A 21,581-nucleotide genomic window follows, 5' to 3' on the forward strand; every position below is an offset into this window, starting at 1 on the left:
TGTTCAGCATTTACAACATCTTAGTGTCATTTAAGTTGTAGAAAACAGCTGGAGGTTGGATAATGAACACCTTCTGGCTGAGTCAGTAAGATCAGAGAAAGCAACAAATATACACCCCCTAAACTATGGCAGTGAGTCTGGGAACTACTATCACCTGACTTAAGCTTGTTCATTGCCCTCTGAGTAGAAGTGGTAGTGACTCTCAAAGACCACCTTGACTCTGCTTTATGAGAAGGGCATCTCAAACTGACTACTTTTTTGAATCTGCTCTGACATAATACTTTGTTAGTTGGCGTTTCACTGGGAAGCAAGCAAGAGTAACCACACAGACCAACATAGACTTTAACATTTTTATCTTATACAACCTCCTTACGTATTTATGATATAGCCTTGCTTTGTTCTGTTCTTTTCCCTTGGACATATCTAAGAATTCTTGAGAGCAATTGTTCCTTTCACGGGATATTAATAATAAGCTTCAAGGAAAAAATCTGGTGGTTCTGATGAAACATGTAATATGGAGCTACTGTTGTCACTTGGTGACAGCCTTTGGTAGATGCTATTTAAGGACTTAAGTTCTCTCAAATTAGTGAGACTAATGTGCAACATCTTATGGAGTCCAATATCCACAACTTGTGCAGCAATTGATGAGCTGTCCTCTCTAAGTTGCATTAATTCATTAAATCTGTCTTCAGTGGTATATGAAGACATTTGCTGTATTATTTTTTTTTTTATTTTGCTGTGTTTTTTTTGATGGAAAAAACTGTCTAGTCACTGCTACGACCTTTACACAGTATTCATTTTGCCATAAACACTGATGCTGGTTTACAAGGTTTGTCCAACATGAAGCAGTGAAGAAGTCACCAGAGGGATAAACCATAAAACATGCAAAAACAATAACCCCAGGAGACTGCATTAGTCACTGAAAAAAATCCTTCCATTTAGTGAAAGAAAGATCTTCCTTTTTAGAAGATTAATGGCAGATTTTCTCTTCAACAACCTGTCCTCTCTGCTGAATGCTTTATCTCACTTTCAGGTTCAAAATGTCTCCATAAATCAAATTCACTAAGTGAGTGTTAGTAATAATATTTCTTAGTGTAGTCTGCCCCTTTAGTTGCTGATTTGCAACCTCTGTATGGATAGCTCAGAAAAAGCCTTGACAAATTCATCACTTCAACAAGAAAACATCTTGTCCTTGTAAATGGCCATTACCAGTATATAGTTTCTAAATGATAAATACCACTGGAAACTGTGTATCCCATCCTTGCATCCTTCAAGCAGGAACAAACAACAGCTACCTGAAGACACATCACGCAACAACAATGTACTGGCTACTAAGCATTAAAATCTGGAGTTCAGATCTGTTCCTGTATCAGCCATCATCAGCAAAACTTTTCAGTCTTCTACACTTCTGTTTATGCTTTTGTGGTACTTAGGAATATTAAAATTTCTTATTAATATTAAACTTTTAACCCAACATCACTTCACACCATTAATTAAACTTCAGGCCCTTTAACCCAAGGACAGGTCCTTCCCAATGAGCACTGACAGATCAAGCAGTCTTTGCTCAGACCAAAGGTTATTTTGAATGATTCATATTGTTTCTGTGAATACAACACTTGAAATTTGTCCTTAATGCTTTCCAATTTTTTTCATAAGGCTATCCAACTTCCACTGTAGTTGAAAGACACGTCCCCAGTTGAGTAAGTGTTGTTAGCATTTCATGACCTGAAACTCTTTTGTTTCTCAGATTTTTTGGTTTAGCAAATTTCCATCAGAAGAGATCTTAAATTTTCTATTCTTCCATAATACTTGCAATTTATGTAGAAAAAGCAAGGCTGAAATGCTTACATAAAGGTCATAGTGCTTAGTGAAATAACAGATAAAAAAGATTTCATATAATGCCTCAAAGCGCAAGGCTGGGGTAAGGAATGCAATCCAAGCGAGAAGCCAAAATAAATCTTGGTTTTCATGAACTTTGTGTAGTGTAATTACACAGTACAAACATCTGTATGTTTTTCATTCAATAGCAATTAACTTCAAGTTAGGAAGTTATCATTAGCGCATTTCACTACAAAAATCACTTTAAGTGATATACAATATTTTCACTTCAAAGAGATGCTTTAAAGATTAATATAACCAATGTTGGAAATTAATTTTCCAGTCACAGGACAGTGAACTCAAACTGTAAGTTCCAAAGAGGGATTTTATCAGGACAGCTCAAGGCTTTAAAGGAAGGCCTGAAAAACAACTAAGATTTTTATGTGTGCAAGCAGATGTATAACATTCTTTATTCAAAAATTGATTCATTTTCTGCAATACCCTCTTTCCCTTCTGTAGGTCTTTTCCTCCATTTTCTCCTGTCTGCCAGTGTAACACCATAAGCATTCTATGACATACCATTTCTAAATCAATAGCGGGTTTATCCATTTAATTGCGATCTACTGACAAGTTTGACTTAATACCAATATTGGTTTAATGCCAATAATAATAGCTGTATACAGAGCATCACTATATACAGAGCATCATACTGCAGCAAATCTCCCTGTCCTCCCTGCTCTGCCCCCCCCCCCCCAACTTTCAGTAAAGGCTCATTTTATTAAGATTACAGTGTAAATCTCTACAAGTAATCTTTCAATTATTATGCTGGCAAAATGGGATTTAAGTACCGCTGTTTGATGTATTCTGCTGCTGATATCTTAGTTCATTTATTGTATAAAAGGCCTATCTAAAAGACATCAAGATAACCCGGCCAAACAACTCCCAAAAACTGCAGCTTTCTCAGATTAAGATGACTAAGCACCAACACTACCACAACCTAGTTTTAGAAAGCAAAGAGTGAAAGTGGTTTTGCATGACTAGCTCCTAAACTGCTGGTAAAGACCAGGCATGGAAGGCGAGTGCTTGGAGTGACAGGAGAAAGCAGACTACAGATACAGAGTATTTTTCCACAATACTTCAAAGTTATGCGGCATCTAATTTGTTTAACAGAGGACTTAAATTTAGCAGCCCAGGCAGAAATACTTGATAGCGATAGTGGCATTCTGCAGAGTACAGACTGGTTTCAAACAGTGACTCCATCAACCAGATAACTTCAAAGAGACGAGTAAAACAAGAGGATCCACAACATGCACAATTTCATTATCCATGATAAAACATGAAATCTGGTTCTTAACATGATGATTTTACTACCCTTGTACTTGTTTTTGTTTGCCTAAAGACTTGCATTTCAATGCAGCAACAGTTGTTTCATTTTTTGCTAAGCTGCCTTCTATTAAGCCCTTAGTTTTGTGAACTGGTCCGTTCTACTCCCAGATCACTTTCCTACAGCTGCAGTTATTGGTGTTGTTTCTGTTGCTAGGGAATTAGTTTGCAACTTTCTAAGCCATATTGTTCTCAGCAAATGAACTAGTGCTAATGTAAGATTATCAGAGCAGCATCATTATGAAAAGTATTTGGTGATACAGTAGCACACAGGTTACATTTTCTGCAGGTTAAACTCCTCTGAAGTGAACAGCCTTTGCTCTTCAGCATTCTTAGTGATGACTGTATGCAAATTATTAGTGTATTTTAAAAATACAGTGGTACATTATCCAAGAATGATGGTTCACAGGTATGACAATGACAAGATTGGTATAACAAATATCCAGAACATCCATCTTTACAAACTTTACATCAGAAAACTGTTTCCTCTATATATGTATTTCTAATATCAGCTACAATACTTATAATGGTTTTATTTTTGGTTCGCATGAAAACATGTAACTTTTCGGCCTTCAGCTTTCAACAATGAGCAAACAGACAATGCTAGCTAGCACCAGGAAAATCTCCTTAGTACCACTGACATTAGACGTTGTCTACCCACATCAAATATTAACATAGTTCTGAGAACTGAAATCTCTATTACATCTCCTTGACTCTGCCACTGATCCTACAAGCCCATTAATTTTAAGAAGGTTTAGTAATCCATATCCATGATATTTACTTTCTTTGTGCCTCTGACATAGGCACAGGTGTTTTTAATAGATCAAGTTTTTTATTCTGAACCATATTCCATAATGTACAAGGGTCAGCATATTAATGCCATTATTTGCAAACCTCCCTGCCACATTATACAATAAAGTTTACAGCAAGAGAAGAGACCCTTTCAAGTATCACATTGGACCATTTATTACCATATTCCTGCTTCACCCTTTAAGCGTTTTAAGGCTTAAAGCTCATTGTGATTAGATGTTGCCTATCTTGGTCTGTACAGCCATGCTTTAAAGCAAGTAACAGCTAGTGGTTCTTACCTTAGTCTGTACAACCACTCTAGAGCAACTAAGTGCTAGTGGTTTTTGGAAATATGAATGTTAAGTAAATATCCCCAACAAAACTGAAAATTTCAACTTATCTCCTTAAAAGTACCTTATTACAGTTTAACGTTGGAAGAAAGCAGATAAGAACAGGGGGAAGAGAATCCAAACAAACCTGCATAAATGTTCCCTTGTATTCAGCCCAGGAACACCAAAACATTACAATAAATCTGTGTATGATTTCTAACATTGCTTTGCATGGGGGTGAGGGGGTTGGAACTAGATGATCTTCAAGGTCCCTTCCAACCCAAACCATTCTGTGATTCTGCTATTTTGATGATATTCTTACAGTGCTGTACTTCGAAGTCACAACACAAGATGCAGGAAGAACAGTTTTGTGTTGCCTTTATCTGTACATTAATAGACTTTAACAAGTTGCTTTGAATGCCATTGCATGTTTTTATGAGTTACTAATAGGACAGAAATTTGACGTTCCTGTAGCTTACTCATCTCTACTGCTTTTTTTACATCACTGTAGCTGTACAAAACATACATGATAGGTAGTTTTTCAGCAAACCCATTTTATGGAATTTGCAATCCTCAGATAAATAGAAATTGTGTGCTCTAACTACAATACTAATGACTATGTCCCTTGTTCAGAAATCAGTGTTTTAAAATCTGATTTCAAGGACTCAAGCATTTAGCCTTCAAAGTGAACTGTGAAAACAGTATTTACTTACATAGTTTTAACTCATAGTAATGTTGGATTTTACAGCTTCTACAGCTCTAGTACTAATGGGAGGGGGGAGGAGAAGGGAGAGAGTCTCCACCTTCATATAAAAGCTCTTCCACTCCAATGCATAGTGTGCCAAAGGACTTGCAACACAAACATTAATTTACCAGTTTTAAACCATTAGATGCTAAGAAACAGCAGGTTATGTATTAATCTCTCTTTACGCTGCCAAGATACTCCTCACAGATATCAGGCAGTGTAGAGATGGGATAAGAGTTATGTGTGCAGGAGCTGGGAAGCCATGAATTAGTTTTTATATTCTCAAGAATTCCTAAAACAAAAACCACCTTCATATTGCAAATCTAGCTAGAAAAGTGTCAGACTGTTTGTCACACCATGTCTAGGGAGAGTCATTCTTGGTGCACTTGCTGTTTAGAGGAAGTGTATCTTGAAGTGATAGATTACCTCTAGATAGGAGCTACCACCAGTTTATTCTGTCCCATTCCTCCCAGAGAAACAATAAGCAACTTTTGGGTCTTTGTAAGTAGAAGCTGCAGTATTTAATTGTTTCCTATCAACCTAACCCTGAAAGTAATGATAGAATAAGGACTCTGAAAACTGTTGGAACTAACATATCTGGCAGTAACTTCATGCTAAATAAGAAAGGTAATAATCAAAGCACTCCACTAGTCACACACTTGAAGAAAATACAGGGAAAAGATCTCATCAATAGCATGTCTAATGAGACATTCAAAACCAAACTCTTGTCACCGATTCATTTTATTCTCAACAAAATATATTTATTTTGTTGTTGCCGTTTTTCTTGTAATGAGACACAGACAGGCTGGACATGCCAAAAAGCTCTTACTGAGTTTAGCCTGAGGATTATTGTTAGCATCTGCTCTCACGTACCAGCAATTCTCTCTTTCCTGGCTTTTCTTCACTGATTAAATACTTCAGGTTGACAGGGTTTCCCCTCCCGCCTTTCTCCTTAAACTATCCTAGTTGATCTTTTAAAATACACTGGACATAGTAAAGGCTTAGCCATTTTATGTCTGCAGAATTCTCATGGTTTGACTGTTTAACACAGTACAATGTTGATGTGATCTGTTACACACACACACACCCCCCCAGTGTTTCGCCTCTTGTTTTACTATTTAATTTCTTAACTAAATATTAACCTAGTCCCTTAGCTCTGCTGCAGAACCTCTGTCCTATCTTTTCTACATCTACAAAGAAATCTAAGTGTAATATAATCATAATCTTCAAGTCTCAAAAGCCTTAAGTCTGTGATACAGTCATTCCCAATTGCATTTGAACTCATTTTCTCTGTGAAAACTTAACAACAGTGCATGTCAGCAGTTTTGCTTTATTTCTTTGAGCACTGGGAGTTACCTGATTTACGAATATGAACTCTTTATGGTTTTGAAAATGCTGCTTTAAAGAGGCATATCTTGAATATGTTTGTCCAACAGTGCGCTCCCTCTCCTCTCCTCCCTTTCTTCTGTCTCTCTGCCACTTTGGTAAAATCTATCATGAACAAAGGTGGCTGGCTTGATGGACACAAGAAAACTATGTGTATAAAACTGTACTCAGTTTCCAGTAAATCTGTGGTCTGGACCAATAAAGATGAAAAGTTTTAAGAAAGGACTGAACCTATCCTCAGCTCACGTCAACTTTTTTGTAACTGTCTGAAACCTATAACAAAGTGTAGGGAAGGAAGTCACACTTCAGAAATCTATCTCACTCCCATTAATATTTCAAAAGAACGAAATAACAAAGGCCAAATAAGCAATGAGCTGAAGAGAACTTTTTTTTCCCTCTGTATCACCTGCCAGTCACTCTCAACATCTTTAAGTTTAAAAGGACTTTGCCCTGCAAATCAGTCAGTACAAGAAGTTTTATACAAATGTCTGGATTTTGCCATAATCTGTGTGTCATTCTTTCTTGAAGTATTGAAAAAAAAATAAATTAAATAAAAAGAGTAAAGTTAACTTCTGCCTACGATCTTACTTTATGACCTAAGCATGAAAATAAACAACCTTCAGGATCATGGTAATTCACTGTATAACGTTTCTTCTAGCATTTTCAGAGAATGGACCTGAATAATTTTGTTTTACATAAAACTTATCCTGACTTTGTCTAAGGAAATCTGCAAATACTTTGAAAAACAGTTTGAAAAACAGTTGTTTGTGACACTTCTACTTCCTAGCATTTTGACCATGCAACTATTCCTTCAAACAGGAAGAAACAACTTCCTCTTACAGGTAGTGTCATTAGGATGAATGCATAGACAACTGCTCACTAAGCACCACTTTAACTTTACCTAAGCACACTGGAAAACATGTTAATTAAAATCAGCATGTAACATAACTCAGCATTCAACACAGTAAATTACTTTTGTGTTTAATATTTAAAAAGAAGAGTTACCATTGTCAACTGATCACAACTGGTAATGGCATCACCAAGCCAACTCAAACTAGTTTATACTATGGCTAAGATAAGATTTACTCTTCTGTCGTGGTGTTTTGTACTGTAGACAAGCAGTGTTGTGAGGAATGTTCCACATCAGGTTTTAAAGATCACTAGGAACCAACTTTGCCTGCAACTCCACAAAGGCAAATCTTATTATAGCCTTGTGAGTTTATGTAATTTTAGTTAAATTTATGTATGAAAAATAAACCGATGTGATAGACACATCTGAGAGACTGGAAACAAATTAAAGCAAGTTTTCCTCTTTTTCTGAAAAAAAAAAAAAAAAAAAAAATCAGAGTTAGAGCACTATTAATCCACAGTAATGCCTCACTTAAACAGGTTTGTGTCTCACTGATGTACTGCAGTTCAGAAACCTCTTATTTTTTACTTTTATTCACATTACTAAAATGTTTTTAGTAAAAAGTAACTCATGTGTGCACACACACATACACTATAAATGGCAGTGAAAATCGTTATCATGCTTAAGCCAGCAATTATTTATAGCAAAATCTGTTATTAAAAAAGCTATCTGCAAAATACCACAGAGTGCAGACGGTATGATGATACAAAAGCAAAACTTGTCAGGGAGGTGTTAAGCACATATTTAACTTACTCATGCTTTCTACTGAACCTAACAAGAATTAAATTCCAGCTAAAAGTTAAGGGATTCCTTACATACCTTTCTGAATAGGATCTATTTCAATGTACTTTCAATATCAATACTATTGAATATAATACTAGAATACTATTCTCTATCTTAAGGGGTCTGAGAATATTAATAAATAAATAAATTGAAACCCAGGCAACAGGAAAATTTTAAAAATAGCACACAAGAATTCTCTTGGCCTAAGTCTTAACTTTTTCATATTTTTAATGTGACTTTACTGCTCATGAAAGGTGTCAGATTAACAACCCTCAGGCTGAAGTTATCTATACAGCCACAGACATTTAGTGCAGCAACAGCAACATTGTCAAATTTCCTCTTAAAATGCATTTTTGCTCTGCAGCTGATCAGAGTTTACACACTGCAAAAGAACGTGGGTTTGTTTTGGTGGTTACTGGTTGGATTTTTTCTTCTTTATTAAATTTACTTTTAAATTCCAGGAAAAAGAATGTAAAGTTACTTTCATGACGGAAGGAGTTCCCTTTCCAGTGTTAAGGGGCCTTCAGATCACATGTGTGCAAGTAAATACTTCTGCATAATTTTACTTCAACAACTGTGTTGATATTGAAGTCAGGCACTTGGTCTTAAGTTGTCAGCCTCCCACAGTGCATTACCTCACTATTTTCTGTGCAAAGTTCAGTCTCCCCAGTTAACAAGTACCAATCTCCAGGGAGAACCAGAGACTGAAAGCACAATTCCACAGGTGCTCAAGTCCAAAAATTTACATGGAAGCAAATGTTTGTGGATTCAACCATTACTTGCTCCTAGGTAATTACGCTTGTCTTCACTGGGAAGTAACAGCTAATGAGCCAAGACGCAAATGGGAAACAACCTTTTACAAGCTGTTTTCTGCACAGCTGACCTCACAAGCAACAGAAGTAATACAGTGAAATGCCTTCAATTCATTACCACAACCACATCTTTCTCATACTAGTACAAACCCATTTATTCTGCCAAACACAAATCTTTAGACTATGTGAAAGCGCATTCTAAGAAACATACAATGCTGTGTAGGACCACCTCCCAATGTAAGGATTTTAATATTTGCAAGGCACACCTGCATCAAAGTGCTCTCCTGATACAAGTATCTTTATGTTCATTAATACAGGAAAACAAGCCTTTTTAAAAAAATCCATCAAATAAGCACCAAGACTGATGCACAACCTTGTTCCGTTTCACTTTTACCAGTGCCAAGCAAATTCAAATAGAGAATATTTTCTGCTTTCCACCTACCTAGTATTTAAGCAGTGCTTTTATTATCTGCAGTATGGTACTTCCCAAATAATTTCAGTAAGACCATTGCTCCTTTTTTCCAAGAATTGTACCAACACACTTGGACACACTCCCTGATCATGTATACTCAATTTTAAACACTTGGTCTTATTAGTTTAATTTCAACATGTGAAGTTAAGCATGAGTGCATTTACTAGATCAGAACTTAAACTATTTTGCAAATGCACTATTAAGAGGAACACGATGAACTGTGATTAGGTTACTGGTGCTATCAATGCCTTTTTCCTTTAAGTTAGAGCATCTGAAATTTCCTAACAATTGGAGATACTCTATAATGCATCTCTGCTACAGAAACTGAAGCCAGCTATAGACTGGAGACAGAAATGACAGCTACATGTGTCAAAGAGGGGAGAAGCACAGAATACATTAAGAGCTGTTTCGCCTCTTCATTTCAACATGTTTGGGCAAATTTCAGCCTCCATATTGAGAATCAAAGGCTGAAAGGAGCATCTGCAGATCATTTGGTTCAGCACCCTCACAACCTCCTCAGGCAATCTGCTCTAGAGTTTCATGGGAAGAAAATAGGAAGGAACTAAGGAAGTCCTTGGCAGATCAGCTTTCCAACAGTACTACAGACAGCTACGCATAGAAGCTTAGTATGTATATCAAATACATATTTTAACATAATGTCAACTGATGACTAAGTAAATGGACAAGACTCATGATTTGAAACTCCATGGTTTCTAATTTAAGGCACATCAGGTAACCCGTTTTTACAATCTGTGGAGATTGCTAGAAGTTCTATTTCTAACCATACTTTTACCAAATGAAACATTAGCTACACTATGCTAAATCTACTTTTTATTCAATATATGATAAAATATAAATATCAATATCTATCAGCAATAAAATATCAGGAGTGCCATAAAGCAGATTTTTGGTAATATGCTGCAGTTCTGCTATAGTAAGAGTTAAATAAATTACTTGATCTAGTCATACGTCTTGAACCCAGGACAATGGTAGCCAAAGAAGAGGGCTAACAAGCAGCAAGGAAACTGCTAAAGACCATTTTATTCAGTCACATTCAGCAGGATCTTGATCTGGACATTCAAATGTGCCTCTATAGAATCTCTTAACAATTAAAAAACTGACAATTCAGCTCTCGTGCAATCACCTGTGGAAGTGTTAAGGCTTTCTAGAAAGGGACTGAGGACACCCTACCTAACTAGGAGCTTTAAGAACCAGTTTATGCACTCAGCTCTGTACCTAGCAGCTGAGAAAGAGAAGCATTCCTGTTACGCAAACCCAGTGCAGCAGCCAGCGCGGGTCTTGCTCAGTGCTATGCAGGAGCTACAAAGCCAGTGCCTTAGAACGATGTGTCAGCCCAGATGTGCTGCCATTCATCCATGAATATGGCTACTTCTGCTGCTGAACTGATCAAGCACACAATGCACTTTTGTGGGTTTGCTTCAGGACTTATGCTTGTATTCATTGCAGGGGGACGACACTAAGGTATTTGAAAACCAAGCCATCTGAGAGCTAAAACATGGATTTAGGTGCTTGCCGTTAAATACCGGTGTTAAAAATTGGATGGTTTAACAAATACTGACAACTAGTCCTCAGGTTAGAGGACAACAGATTAGAAAATAATCCTTGAGAATGGAAATGTTCTAGCAGACAACAGTGCAAAACTCTAATATGTTATCCTAATTTGTTTTTTATTTAATGGCCTGTACAGAATCAAGGAAAGGCTCAGACACTGCCTACCACCACAGCAGGAAGGATTTTTCTTCTATCTATACTCTGTGATAGATTAAAATAGTTCTGTTTGTGCCTCTGGAGATAGCCTAATATAATTATAGACTCCCTCTCTCATAAACAGGATGAGTAGCTTACAGTGAAAAAAAAATCATAACTTCCCATCTGATCAAATCCATTTCCAAAATGTCAGTGTATCTTCCCCTTAAAAAAAATATTTAAAGTTATAAGCAAACTCATGAATCCATGTTTCTTCTACAAATAACATAAAAGGTCTTTCTTCCTGCACAAAATATGTGTTTTCAAGGATTCTAACCAAAACTGTTCAGATGTTCTTATAGTTTCATATGTGAAATACATTATTAGGGTCCTATAAAGCATCTATTTTTGGTTGTTTTTGTTTTTTTTTCCCCAGAAAAGTCAGGATTTAAAAAGTATTATTACTGTTTATCACAGTTTGGTGTTATTCTTAGTATTCCAACATTTAAAAGGGCATCAGATCTTTTGTCATTTTAATACAAATAGTTTGTAGCAGTGACGGTGTTAGGCATAGATATATTTTACCATGATATTTCAGATAACCCCAAGTTTGTTTCTCTAAATGCATTAAAATTTTATACAATTTCTCTTAACAGATTGCACACAGAAAAGAGATTAGGAAGCAGGCTTCATCACGATAGCACTGATCTTTATCTGTATAGTTCTTCAGGGCTTCTAAAAATTCCTTGTCAGCAACTACCTGAATTTTTAAAGGTGACCTATTGTCGTGGTTTAAACCCAGTCAGGTAGCTTGTTCACTCACTATATTACCTATTTTGCAACTCCTACGGGTTGAGACAAAAACAGTCCAGCAACAAATCACCACCGCTACTATCAGCTACAACAATGATAAGGGAAAATAACAAGGGAAGAGACGATACCCCTCACCCCGGGCATGACGTGCTGTGGTATGGAATACCTCCCCGGCTAGCCCGGGTCAGGCGCCCCGTCTCTGCTTCCTCACAGCCTCCCCTCCTCCCTGGCAGAGCATGAGCCTCACAGAGTCCTTGGTCAGGGTAAACATCACTTAGTCGAGAACATCGGCTTCACCAACACTGTTCTCAAACTGGAAGTCAAAACACAGCACTGTACCAGTTAACACAAAGGAAAAACATGACTGCTACTGCGGAACCCAGGACACCTATCAACACTATATTACCTATTTTTGTTAGCATAATAGCAGAGACTGCTACATTAGGTCTGGAAGAGAGTTTAGTTTTACTACAGGAAAAGTATTTTCCTGTATCCATACCCTTTCAGTCAGGTCCTCAATGTACTGGTTAGCAATGTGTATTAAGCGCTGAGCCATATTGACTTTGGTGGGAGTTACAGCACCTCATTCATTCAATACACCCATAAAGGTGACACTTGCTGTTACAAGTGAATGGAGCAATCTTTAGAAGATAAAGGCATAGGAGACAGGGACTTGGAGACCTACCACCCAGGAAAGCTAAGGCATAATGAAATTAAGGCACACAGGGGATTCCAGGAGAAAAACCAGACATTTCTTTTTTCCCCATGGAAGGAATGTTTAAATTTTAAATAGGTGTTTCTAGTAATAAAACACCTGAAGAATTAAGAGTCACTAAAAATGACACTGGTCACCTTGCAGGCATTGCTATGGAGACAGTAAGATACCTGACATAAAAATCCTTCCAGACAGAACAGGTCAGTGAATCCTTAAATAGAAAACAATAATAAATTCACAACATTCCCAGAAGATTTCAAGGCCTTGCTATAAACACTAGTCAAAACTTTTGCTCTGACTAATATATCAAACCACTCTCCCATGTTTAAACAGGTCTGCACAGCATCTCATATTCTAAGTAGCAGCCAACAACAGGAAGTGGCAGGTTACAGACCACTCTAACTGCATTTTGTATTTTTAAAATGCTCCCATAACTGCAGGTCAGTATAATTACATATAAACTAATTGGTTTAGTAGGCTAATTTAATCAATAATAGGTTTGGTTTTTTTTTTAATAAAGACAAAAAATCCAGGCCCATAAAGGTAGCAAATCTTCCTACGGTATACATTTCCACTCAAGATCCTACAAAGAAACCACAAAAACGGAGAGCAGCAGTATGCATCAAACTCAAGAACTGTTTCATAGCATCCTTCATTAATGCTGTTTAGCTTAGGGTCATGGAAATAAGTTGGCTCTCAGGGAAACAGCAGCGACAGCTTTTACAAAGCAAATAATTCTTGTATGTCCTAACAGAGAGGGTGTATGCTACAATTTATTCGTGCAGCTTCCATGCACAAATCATTGTAGTCTAAGATGTATGCAGCGAGTCCTTGGTTAGCTATAAATGATGCTCTGTAGAGCAGGTGGAAGGAATAGTCAATGTGATAAGGTTTGCAGATTGTTCTCTGAATAACCTAACCAGAATTAGCACGTCAGGACTAACAGAAACACTGAGCAGATGGCTCCCACAGAATTTCAGCTAGGTAGAGCTGCAGATGATTGCCTTGTATCTACCCAGACGTTAAATGTTACTTCAGGTCTGTCTGATGGTTGATATTTCCAAAGGCACCCAAGAGTATTAACCATCTGAAATCTCACACAGCTTGAAAAAGTTAATCATCCAACTCACTTGTGCTTGCTTTCAAGATGAATTTTGGCTCAATACTATGTCAAAATACTCTGAAATGCTGCAAACTCATTTTCCTATGCAAGCTAAATCCGCTGTGCTGTGCTAACTTGCTTCTTTCAATACCAAGGGGAACCATGTAAATGAAGAGACTGCATTTCTCAAACAGTAAGTTGCTCCTCAGTGCCCAAAGAAATGCAAAGTCCATTTTAGAGTTGACTTGGTGGATTTCTGATAATTTCACATAAAATAAAAAAGAACAGAAGGAACAGTATTAAAAAAAAAATTAAATCCAACAGGTGAATGAATTTCCTTTCCAAAAACAACTCTTCATAGTGAATGTAATACGTTAATATCTTTTCAGCAAGAAAAATATTGCAAAAGCAATGTTATGTATAATACATTTTTAGTTTTATTAAAACTGAAAGAAAAACAACAAAACCAGAAAACATAATTGCTTTCACCTGAAACAGCAGCCACTTGGCCCAGGGTTAAATTTTCGGTATAAAGGCAAAATCTGCTTTTATTTACATCTCTGCACCTCCACGGAGGTTCACTGGGTCTGGAGATAAGAGTCAACTACAGAATGCAATCTGGAGGTTATGGGAAAGGGTCTGCACTCCTTTGCCATCAGTTTGGTTGTTTGGGTTTTTTTGAAACTCAATTACAGTCACACTTTCTCCTTCATTAACCTGACTTTGATATCCCCAAGATGCGAGCCAGTGAGATGGATGAGAGCTGATCACAGGTTCCACTAAAGTTACCAAATTGTAGAAGATGATATCTTGTAATGCCTCTTAAATTGTACCAAAGATCTTCCACTGTCCTTTAGGGAAGACTTGAATATTAGAGGTGCTCAGCCTCTATCACTAATTTTTGTTATTTGAGTTTCAATGTTTTCATAAGATGTCAGCATTTTCTTATACCCATAGAGCTTACAGATATTTGCATGATCTGTATCTGAGTTAGGAAACAGAAGCACTATTATATGTACGATCACGTCTGGTATGTATCCGTTAGGCATACAGATAGATGGTGTTGATGTAGAAACCAAAATGAGCACCTATCCCAAAACAAAGATATACTGTGTACATGAAACACCCCAGTGGATTGCTGTCTAAAGGGGGACCTTGTGACCTATTAAAATTAGAATCTCAGACTACAAAAGCAAAGATAGGAGAGGTGATCAAAATTCTCTAGTTGCTAGGCATTTTACGGAAAGAGCCCGCATTCATTCATCTTATTAAAATTCATGGAAACTGAAAATATCCAAAAGCCTGGGAGAGGTGGGGTCTGAAAATCTATTTCACAGAACTGGGAAGCTTACTCTATGTTCACCTTGAAAGCACTTTCTCCATCACAGACTTCCTGAGAGCCTTTTGATTTCTCTCCTACTTAGGAGGTAATTATAGAACTTCTTTTTCCTCCCTGACTAATGCATACAGAAAGGGGTCACTTCAGCATTTTATGCAGTTCATCATGGTTTATTCCTAACTAGATCTTTGTTGGAAATTACTTCTCCTTTGTGCTCTCTCTGTCTCATCTAGCAAGCTTTATTTTTATTTAGCTCTTTTTCCCATATCTCATCCTCTGTCTGTATCATTTGATATCATAACTGCTCTAGTATTACATACTGTTGAACTCTGCACTTCTGTTTTTCTCTTTTTCTTTGCTTTCTCCTTTATTTTTAAATTCACTATTGTCAGTAAACAATGACAGTCAGGCACGGGGATGATGGAAGAGGCACACTAACCAAAAGCTACATAGCATATTTCTCTTGAGGATCAAACTTCTAAAAGCTATGACTCCAAAGGAAAAGACTAAATACTTCCCAAAAGGTTTTCTAAGGGCACCAGAATCATGTGAGATACTTAAGATTATCACAGTTATTTCAGTCAAGAAGATTTTGACTTCATGACTTTAAATTGACAATGCTGGGTAGATACTTGGCTCATGTGGTCTGACCTGACCCTCACAGCTTCTGCTGCTTTCAATATCTTGTACAAAGTGACCCTAAGAGGAAGATGTGATGGGAAATTCTGCACCACCCCATGTCCTCATCAGGGAAGTCTGTCTCCTCGTAACACTACTACACATGCTCAGGTGCCTCCCCTGTCTTGGGAACTTACTAGGTTTAAGACTTATTAATAGCTAATAAGCACAATGTTTTCAAGATTAAACAAAGGCTGAGACATAGACTCACAGAATAAACGAGGCTGGAAAAGACCTTTAAGATCCTCAAGTCTAAACATGACTCCGGGACTGCCAAGCCAACCACTAAATCAAACAACAGAAACAATGCTGGCTTAGGCAACTCAGGAGTCAAGCACCCTAGCCTCTTTTTTAGCTAGTAGCTCAACTTTATTCTTAAAAGCAAGCTGGAATAGGGTAGGTTTCTTAAATTGTTTTCCTAGTATGGATAAAAAATTTCAGGACATTAACAACAGCAGTACTTCAGCAACCAATTTGCTAAGTATACAAGAATACATCATTCCATATAGAAGCAGCAAACTTCTGTGTAACTCCTCACACGTTTTCTCCAAGTGGCATCTGTTGTCAACAGCAGAGTAACATTTGACCTGAATTCACCAAACACATAACTGCTAATAAAAAATCCCACGAAATGTTCTTCCATGAAGAAGTTTTCAATATTTCTATATCAAGAGATGATAATGAAGATTCTCTACAAAGCCCTCAGATAGATGGGGCCGCTTTGAAAACAAATAGTCACTGATGTAACTTAACCAAATCCCACGTTCCCAAAAGATTTGCCCCTTCAAGGTATTAAGAACAGAGTTTTCCTCAGCCTAACTGTCCTGCTATTTTTCACCCAGCCAGCTCTCCCACTCCCCTGAGACAAAGTATTCATTATTTCAGTAATAGTTGTTGAGGCTTTTCTGCATCTAAGATAATTCAAGCACAAAGAATCCAAGTATCCTTATATACATAAGGTACCTTAAAAGATAATATTTATCAAGCTTAAGCATAGGCTTCCTCCCCCTCCCCAATGAGCAACATTCATACGACCAAGTCCAAAGGAATCTAAAGCAGCACCAATGTTTTTGTCTTCACTCCTGTCTGTCCCCCTGGCATTGATTTCTCCCTCTTCCAGAATCCTATTTGGCACATTGAGGAAGCTTTTTCAATAAATCAATAATGTAATAAAAAAATGACTGCCTCTATGTACTCCACATATTAAGCAAGTTTCTTTTGTACAGATAAAACCATTCACCTTATACTCTGTATTTGACATTCATTTTGAATAAGAGACCTTAATAAAAGAAGCAACTGGCAAAAATGTGAATCTAGAATAACTCAACGTTGTCTGTTTTGACAATATTGCTCCTGATGATGCTTAACTGCTAACCAATTTGATTTGGTTTCAGAAAGAATTGTAGCATGTTGCTGTTTTCAAAGTTTACTTTTGAAAAAAAATAACTATCTAAAACAACTGCTATAAGGATAGGTATGTTATCTAATAATATCTATTTTTGTCAGCAAAATGGAAGGCTACTGTTTTCAGCAAGAATGAAATTATCAGCTTATCCATGAAAAAATGTTACAAACCCCCTCAAATTAAGTTTAATTCTAAAATTATTATAGCATAAATATCCTTTGTCGTGGCTTAACCCCAGCTGGAAGTTCAGCCCCACACAGCTGCTCACTCACTCCCCCCGTGGTGGGATTGGAGAATCAGAGTGAAAGTCATGGGTCAAGATAAAGACAGTTTAAAGGTAAAGCAAAAGCTGCTCACACAAGCAAAGCAAACCAAGGAATTCATTCACCACTTCCAATGGTCAAGCAGGTGAGCAGGGCTCCTTCACACATAATGGCTACTTGGGAAGCCAAACAACATTCCAGATGCTCCCCATCCCCAAATGTTCCTTTCCTCAGCCCTATACTGAGCATGACACCATACAGTGTTGGGGTCAGTTTTCCCAGCTGTGTCCCCCCCAACTCTTTGTGCACACACACCCCGCCCCCCCAGGTGGTGGGTTGGGGTGAGAAGCAGAAAAGGCCTTGACTCTGTAAGCACTGCTTAGCAATAACTGAAATCATCTCCATGTTATCAACACTGCTTTCAGCACAAATCCAAAACACAGCCCTAAACTAGCTACTGTGAAGAAAATCAACTCTACTCCAGCCAAAAAGAGCACATTTCTCTGGCACCTATATGGAAAGCAATATGTACATGGTAAAACTGCTCCCTAGCACATGTACACACAAAGAACAAACTATCTTCCAAAATGTTGCGCTTAAGAGGACAATTTTCAGAACCACATCTCTGTCTCACATCTACTCTATTAAACTAATAGGACAAAAAGGCAGGGAAAAGAAAGCCATAAGACACTCACTGAGGAATACCACCAACAAAAAAGATATCTGCTTGTTCCAACAATTGCCATCAACACAAATGGGCTTTGCTAATCTGGGTTCAGGCCTCCTGAAAGCAGCTGCAACTTGAGTCACTGGTTTGAGCAAATCACTGTTCTGTCCTCACAAAAACAACACTGCAAAGTTGTATGAGTGCAGAGCTCCTAAAATCACAGTCAATCAGCATCAAAACAACATAAGCTTCCATTTCACTTACCCAGATATTTCCATCTTGGTGGTATGGTTTCCAGTTTCTTCCTGTATCACTATAGAGCATCCGATATTGAGTGACCCAGTCAGAACTGCTGTACCTGCCTTGAGTTGCAACAGCACTGATCTGCTTCCTGTTCCCAAAATCCACCTGCAGCCATTGATAATGATCACTGTCTGATGGAGACCAACCTCCTGCACCTGTTGGGTTGAAACAGAGGGGAGATTTAGACCTCAAACACAGGCTTTGAAGCGAACACATTGTGAAGATGCTGATTGCTGGAAGGCAGCCCAGCTGAGAGCAGTATGACACCAAAGATACTTGAAACCATACAAGAGAAATATGAGTGTGTATTTTTTTCTAAGGTGCATTTTCAGCACATGCTCCAAAGGCATTAACTCTGTTGCCTTTATCATTTCTCCACATAATTATAATGATTTAATGGGCTGCCTGCTAATGAATCAGTGCCTTTACAATGCCTTAACTACAGTGTATTATTTTTTGCCAAGTTATAATTGTTCCAAGGGTTGACCCATTTGCTATGAAATCCTTCTTTAGAGCAAACTGGCACAGATCAATAACCATCCTTGAACTTTGCATATCTTTTCAATAATATTTCCTGTTAAAGAGGTAATATAGATAAACCAGGAGGAAATAAGAACAACTCCTATGCTTTCCTATGTTTCAGGATAGCGCACAAACAAAAAGATCTACCAGTAGAACTGAAAAAGGAGCAGGTAGCACACGGCTGGATCCAGCTTTGATCTGCTGGGTGTACAAGCTGTCCCAGATTACATTGGCAGATGCCTCACAGAAGTGTTATTGCTCTTTACTGGTCTATAAATTAACTTGACAGTAACACTATTAACAATATTCTTCTCAGCCACAGACTACATAGAACTGTTCTAAATAAAGAAGGCCAGTGATGCATAGATAAAAGACATCCATGCAATTCCTCATGAAAAAAAAAATGGGGGGGGGGGGGGGGGGGGGAACTGTTGCTGGATACTGCAGACAATAAGTATTGTAAGATAGATATTACAATTATATAGAATCATAGAATCAACTAGGCTGGAAAAGACCTCTAAGATCACTTATTCCAACCGTTACCCCAGGACTGCCAAGCCCACCATTAAACCATGTCACTAAGGGCAAACTGATCTCCTCTCCTTGCTGCCCCTCATGATCTCCAGTCAGTCATCCCTCATCTCCCCTCATGACTGTCCTTCATGGTCTCCACTCAAAGCCATCCCTCACATACCCTGCATAATGGCCTAGTCTGTATAGCTGCCATCCCTACCCCTCACAGCCACACCTCATTTCCCCTCATGGCCACTTGCCATAGCTCATGGCTGCCCCAGCTCTCCTCTCATGATCTCCCCTCACCGCTCATGGCCATCCGTCCTCTCCCCTCATGTCTACACCTCATAAACCCCACTCATGAACCCCCCTCACCCTCGCCCCTCACAAGATCCCCTCACCCCTGCCCCTCACGTGCTTCCCTCATGAACTCCCCTCATGAGCTCCCCTCACGAGCTCCCCCTCACCCCTGCCCCTCACGTGCTTCCCTCATGAACTCCCCTCATGAGCTCCCCTCATGAGCTCCCGCCACGCCTGCCCCTCACAAACTCCCCTCACGAGCTCCCACCATGCCTGCCCCTCACGAACTCCCCTCACGTCTGCCCCTCACCAGCTCCCCTCATGAACTCACCCTCATGTCTGCCCCTCACAAACTCCCCTCATGAATTCCCTTCATGAGCTCCCCTCACTTCTGCCCCTCATGATCTTCCCTTTGACTCACCAAGCTGTGTAACCTGGGGAAGCCGACTACCTTCTCCATTGTGTTTGCGATATGTGTAACCTCTATTGAGCCAAGGATTAATGAAGGTCCCTCTTTTCTCTAAGTTATGAAGAAGTTGGATTAGATAAAAGTTTCCCAGCTGTGAGATCCTTGCAATGGCCCTAAATTCATCACAGGAAATGAAGCACATTTGTGTCCTCATTCACTCTAAGCAGGTACAAACCTCTCACATCTCAAGAAACGTGCACACACTCACAGCTCAGCATATCACTGAATATTTTGCTCAATAAAACCCAGCTTCTTCATTGGAATTAAGCAATTGGTTTGATGTTGGACTGGGAACAGAGGAGTTACTCACAAAATAGTTGACACATTTTGCCCTTTTAAAGGAATAGCCAATTTGGAAACCAAACCTGATTTCCATAATATGGCATTATATTCAAAATACACTTACTTTTATGGCCAATATATGATGACAGAATAACGAAGTATCTTTCAGGAATGACCAAAATGAGTATTAGGAAATACATGAAACAAAGAAAAATACCTATCAATATACAGAAAACCTAGAGAATAATTCTCTTTATATTCATAGCAGGCATTATGGTGCAGAAAACAAACTTTGCAGACTTAATTACAGGGTTTCTTTTGCGTTTAAGTTTGAACCATATAAATTCCCTGGCACATCACAACATCACACAGTCTAGTCTATGGGCCAATTTGCTTTTAATTTCGTTTATGGACTTCAGATGAAGTCACAAACGCAGGCTGCTTGCCAAGCAAGTCCTTGCTATACTGCAGTTCATATACTCCCATCATTAGGCGGCAGCATTGCCTCAGTCTTAGACAAGCCTACAGCTCATTCAGCTCCTACAGGTGTTAAAACATTTGCAGGTCGCAGGCCATTTTAATGCTCTGATATCAATGGGATCGTTGATGTCATAAGCGGTCACCTTTCATTGTCATAATTACTGTAACATTCTGCCAATGACATCTAATTTGTTTAAAATGTTAAAGATTTACAATAGATGCTTTGTTCTTGCGCTACAGGTAAGACTAAGTGATAGAAAAAGATACTTCAGGGGTAGGGAACAGTTACATCCTATTAAAACAAAGCAAAACACCCTTACTAAAAATACTTGCAGCGAAAAGCATTCCCACACATTCCCAAAATCAATCTGGCCCAATTCATGAATAGAATGGTAACTGGCCATTTAAGAACAGAATTTTTTCATTGCTATTATGAAAGGAGACTGGAACAGTGAGCTCTACACACTTGTCACAATAGCAGACATGCTGCTTTCTCTCCCTGTCCTAGCACCCCTGTGCAATTGGCGTATCTGAGACCGACTGCACGCAAAGGATAAGAAGCTGTCCCTGTGCAGAAGCCAGCTTTGCAAAAGGAC

General features: G+C 38.3%; 1 protein-coding gene across 6 annotated transcripts in view; it reads right to left on the bottom strand.

Moving 5' to 3' along the window:
• Positions 1-21,581, bottom strand: part of CNTNAP2 (contactin associated protein 2) — a 1,014,729-nt gene that overhangs the window by 651,229 nt on the left and 341,919 nt on the right. For all 6 annotated transcript variants that reach the window (XM_062625371.1, XM_062625372.1, XM_062625373.1 and 3 more), the window contains one exon: positions 18,381-18,574. In XM_062625371.1, the coding sequence (XP_062481355.1) occupies positions 18,381-18,574 (194 nt within the window). The remainder of the gene's footprint in view (positions 1-18,380; positions 18,575-21,581) is intronic.

This window comes from Pezoporus occidentalis, unplaced genomic scaffold, assembly GCF_034315485.1.
Source record: "Pezoporus occidentalis ecotype Australia unplaced genomic scaffold, CSIRO_AGI_Poc_V1 ctg28, whole genome shotgun sequence".
NCBI classification, from domain to species: domain Eukaryota; kingdom Metazoa; phylum Chordata; class Aves; order Psittaciformes; family Psittacidae; genus Pezoporus; species Pezoporus occidentalis.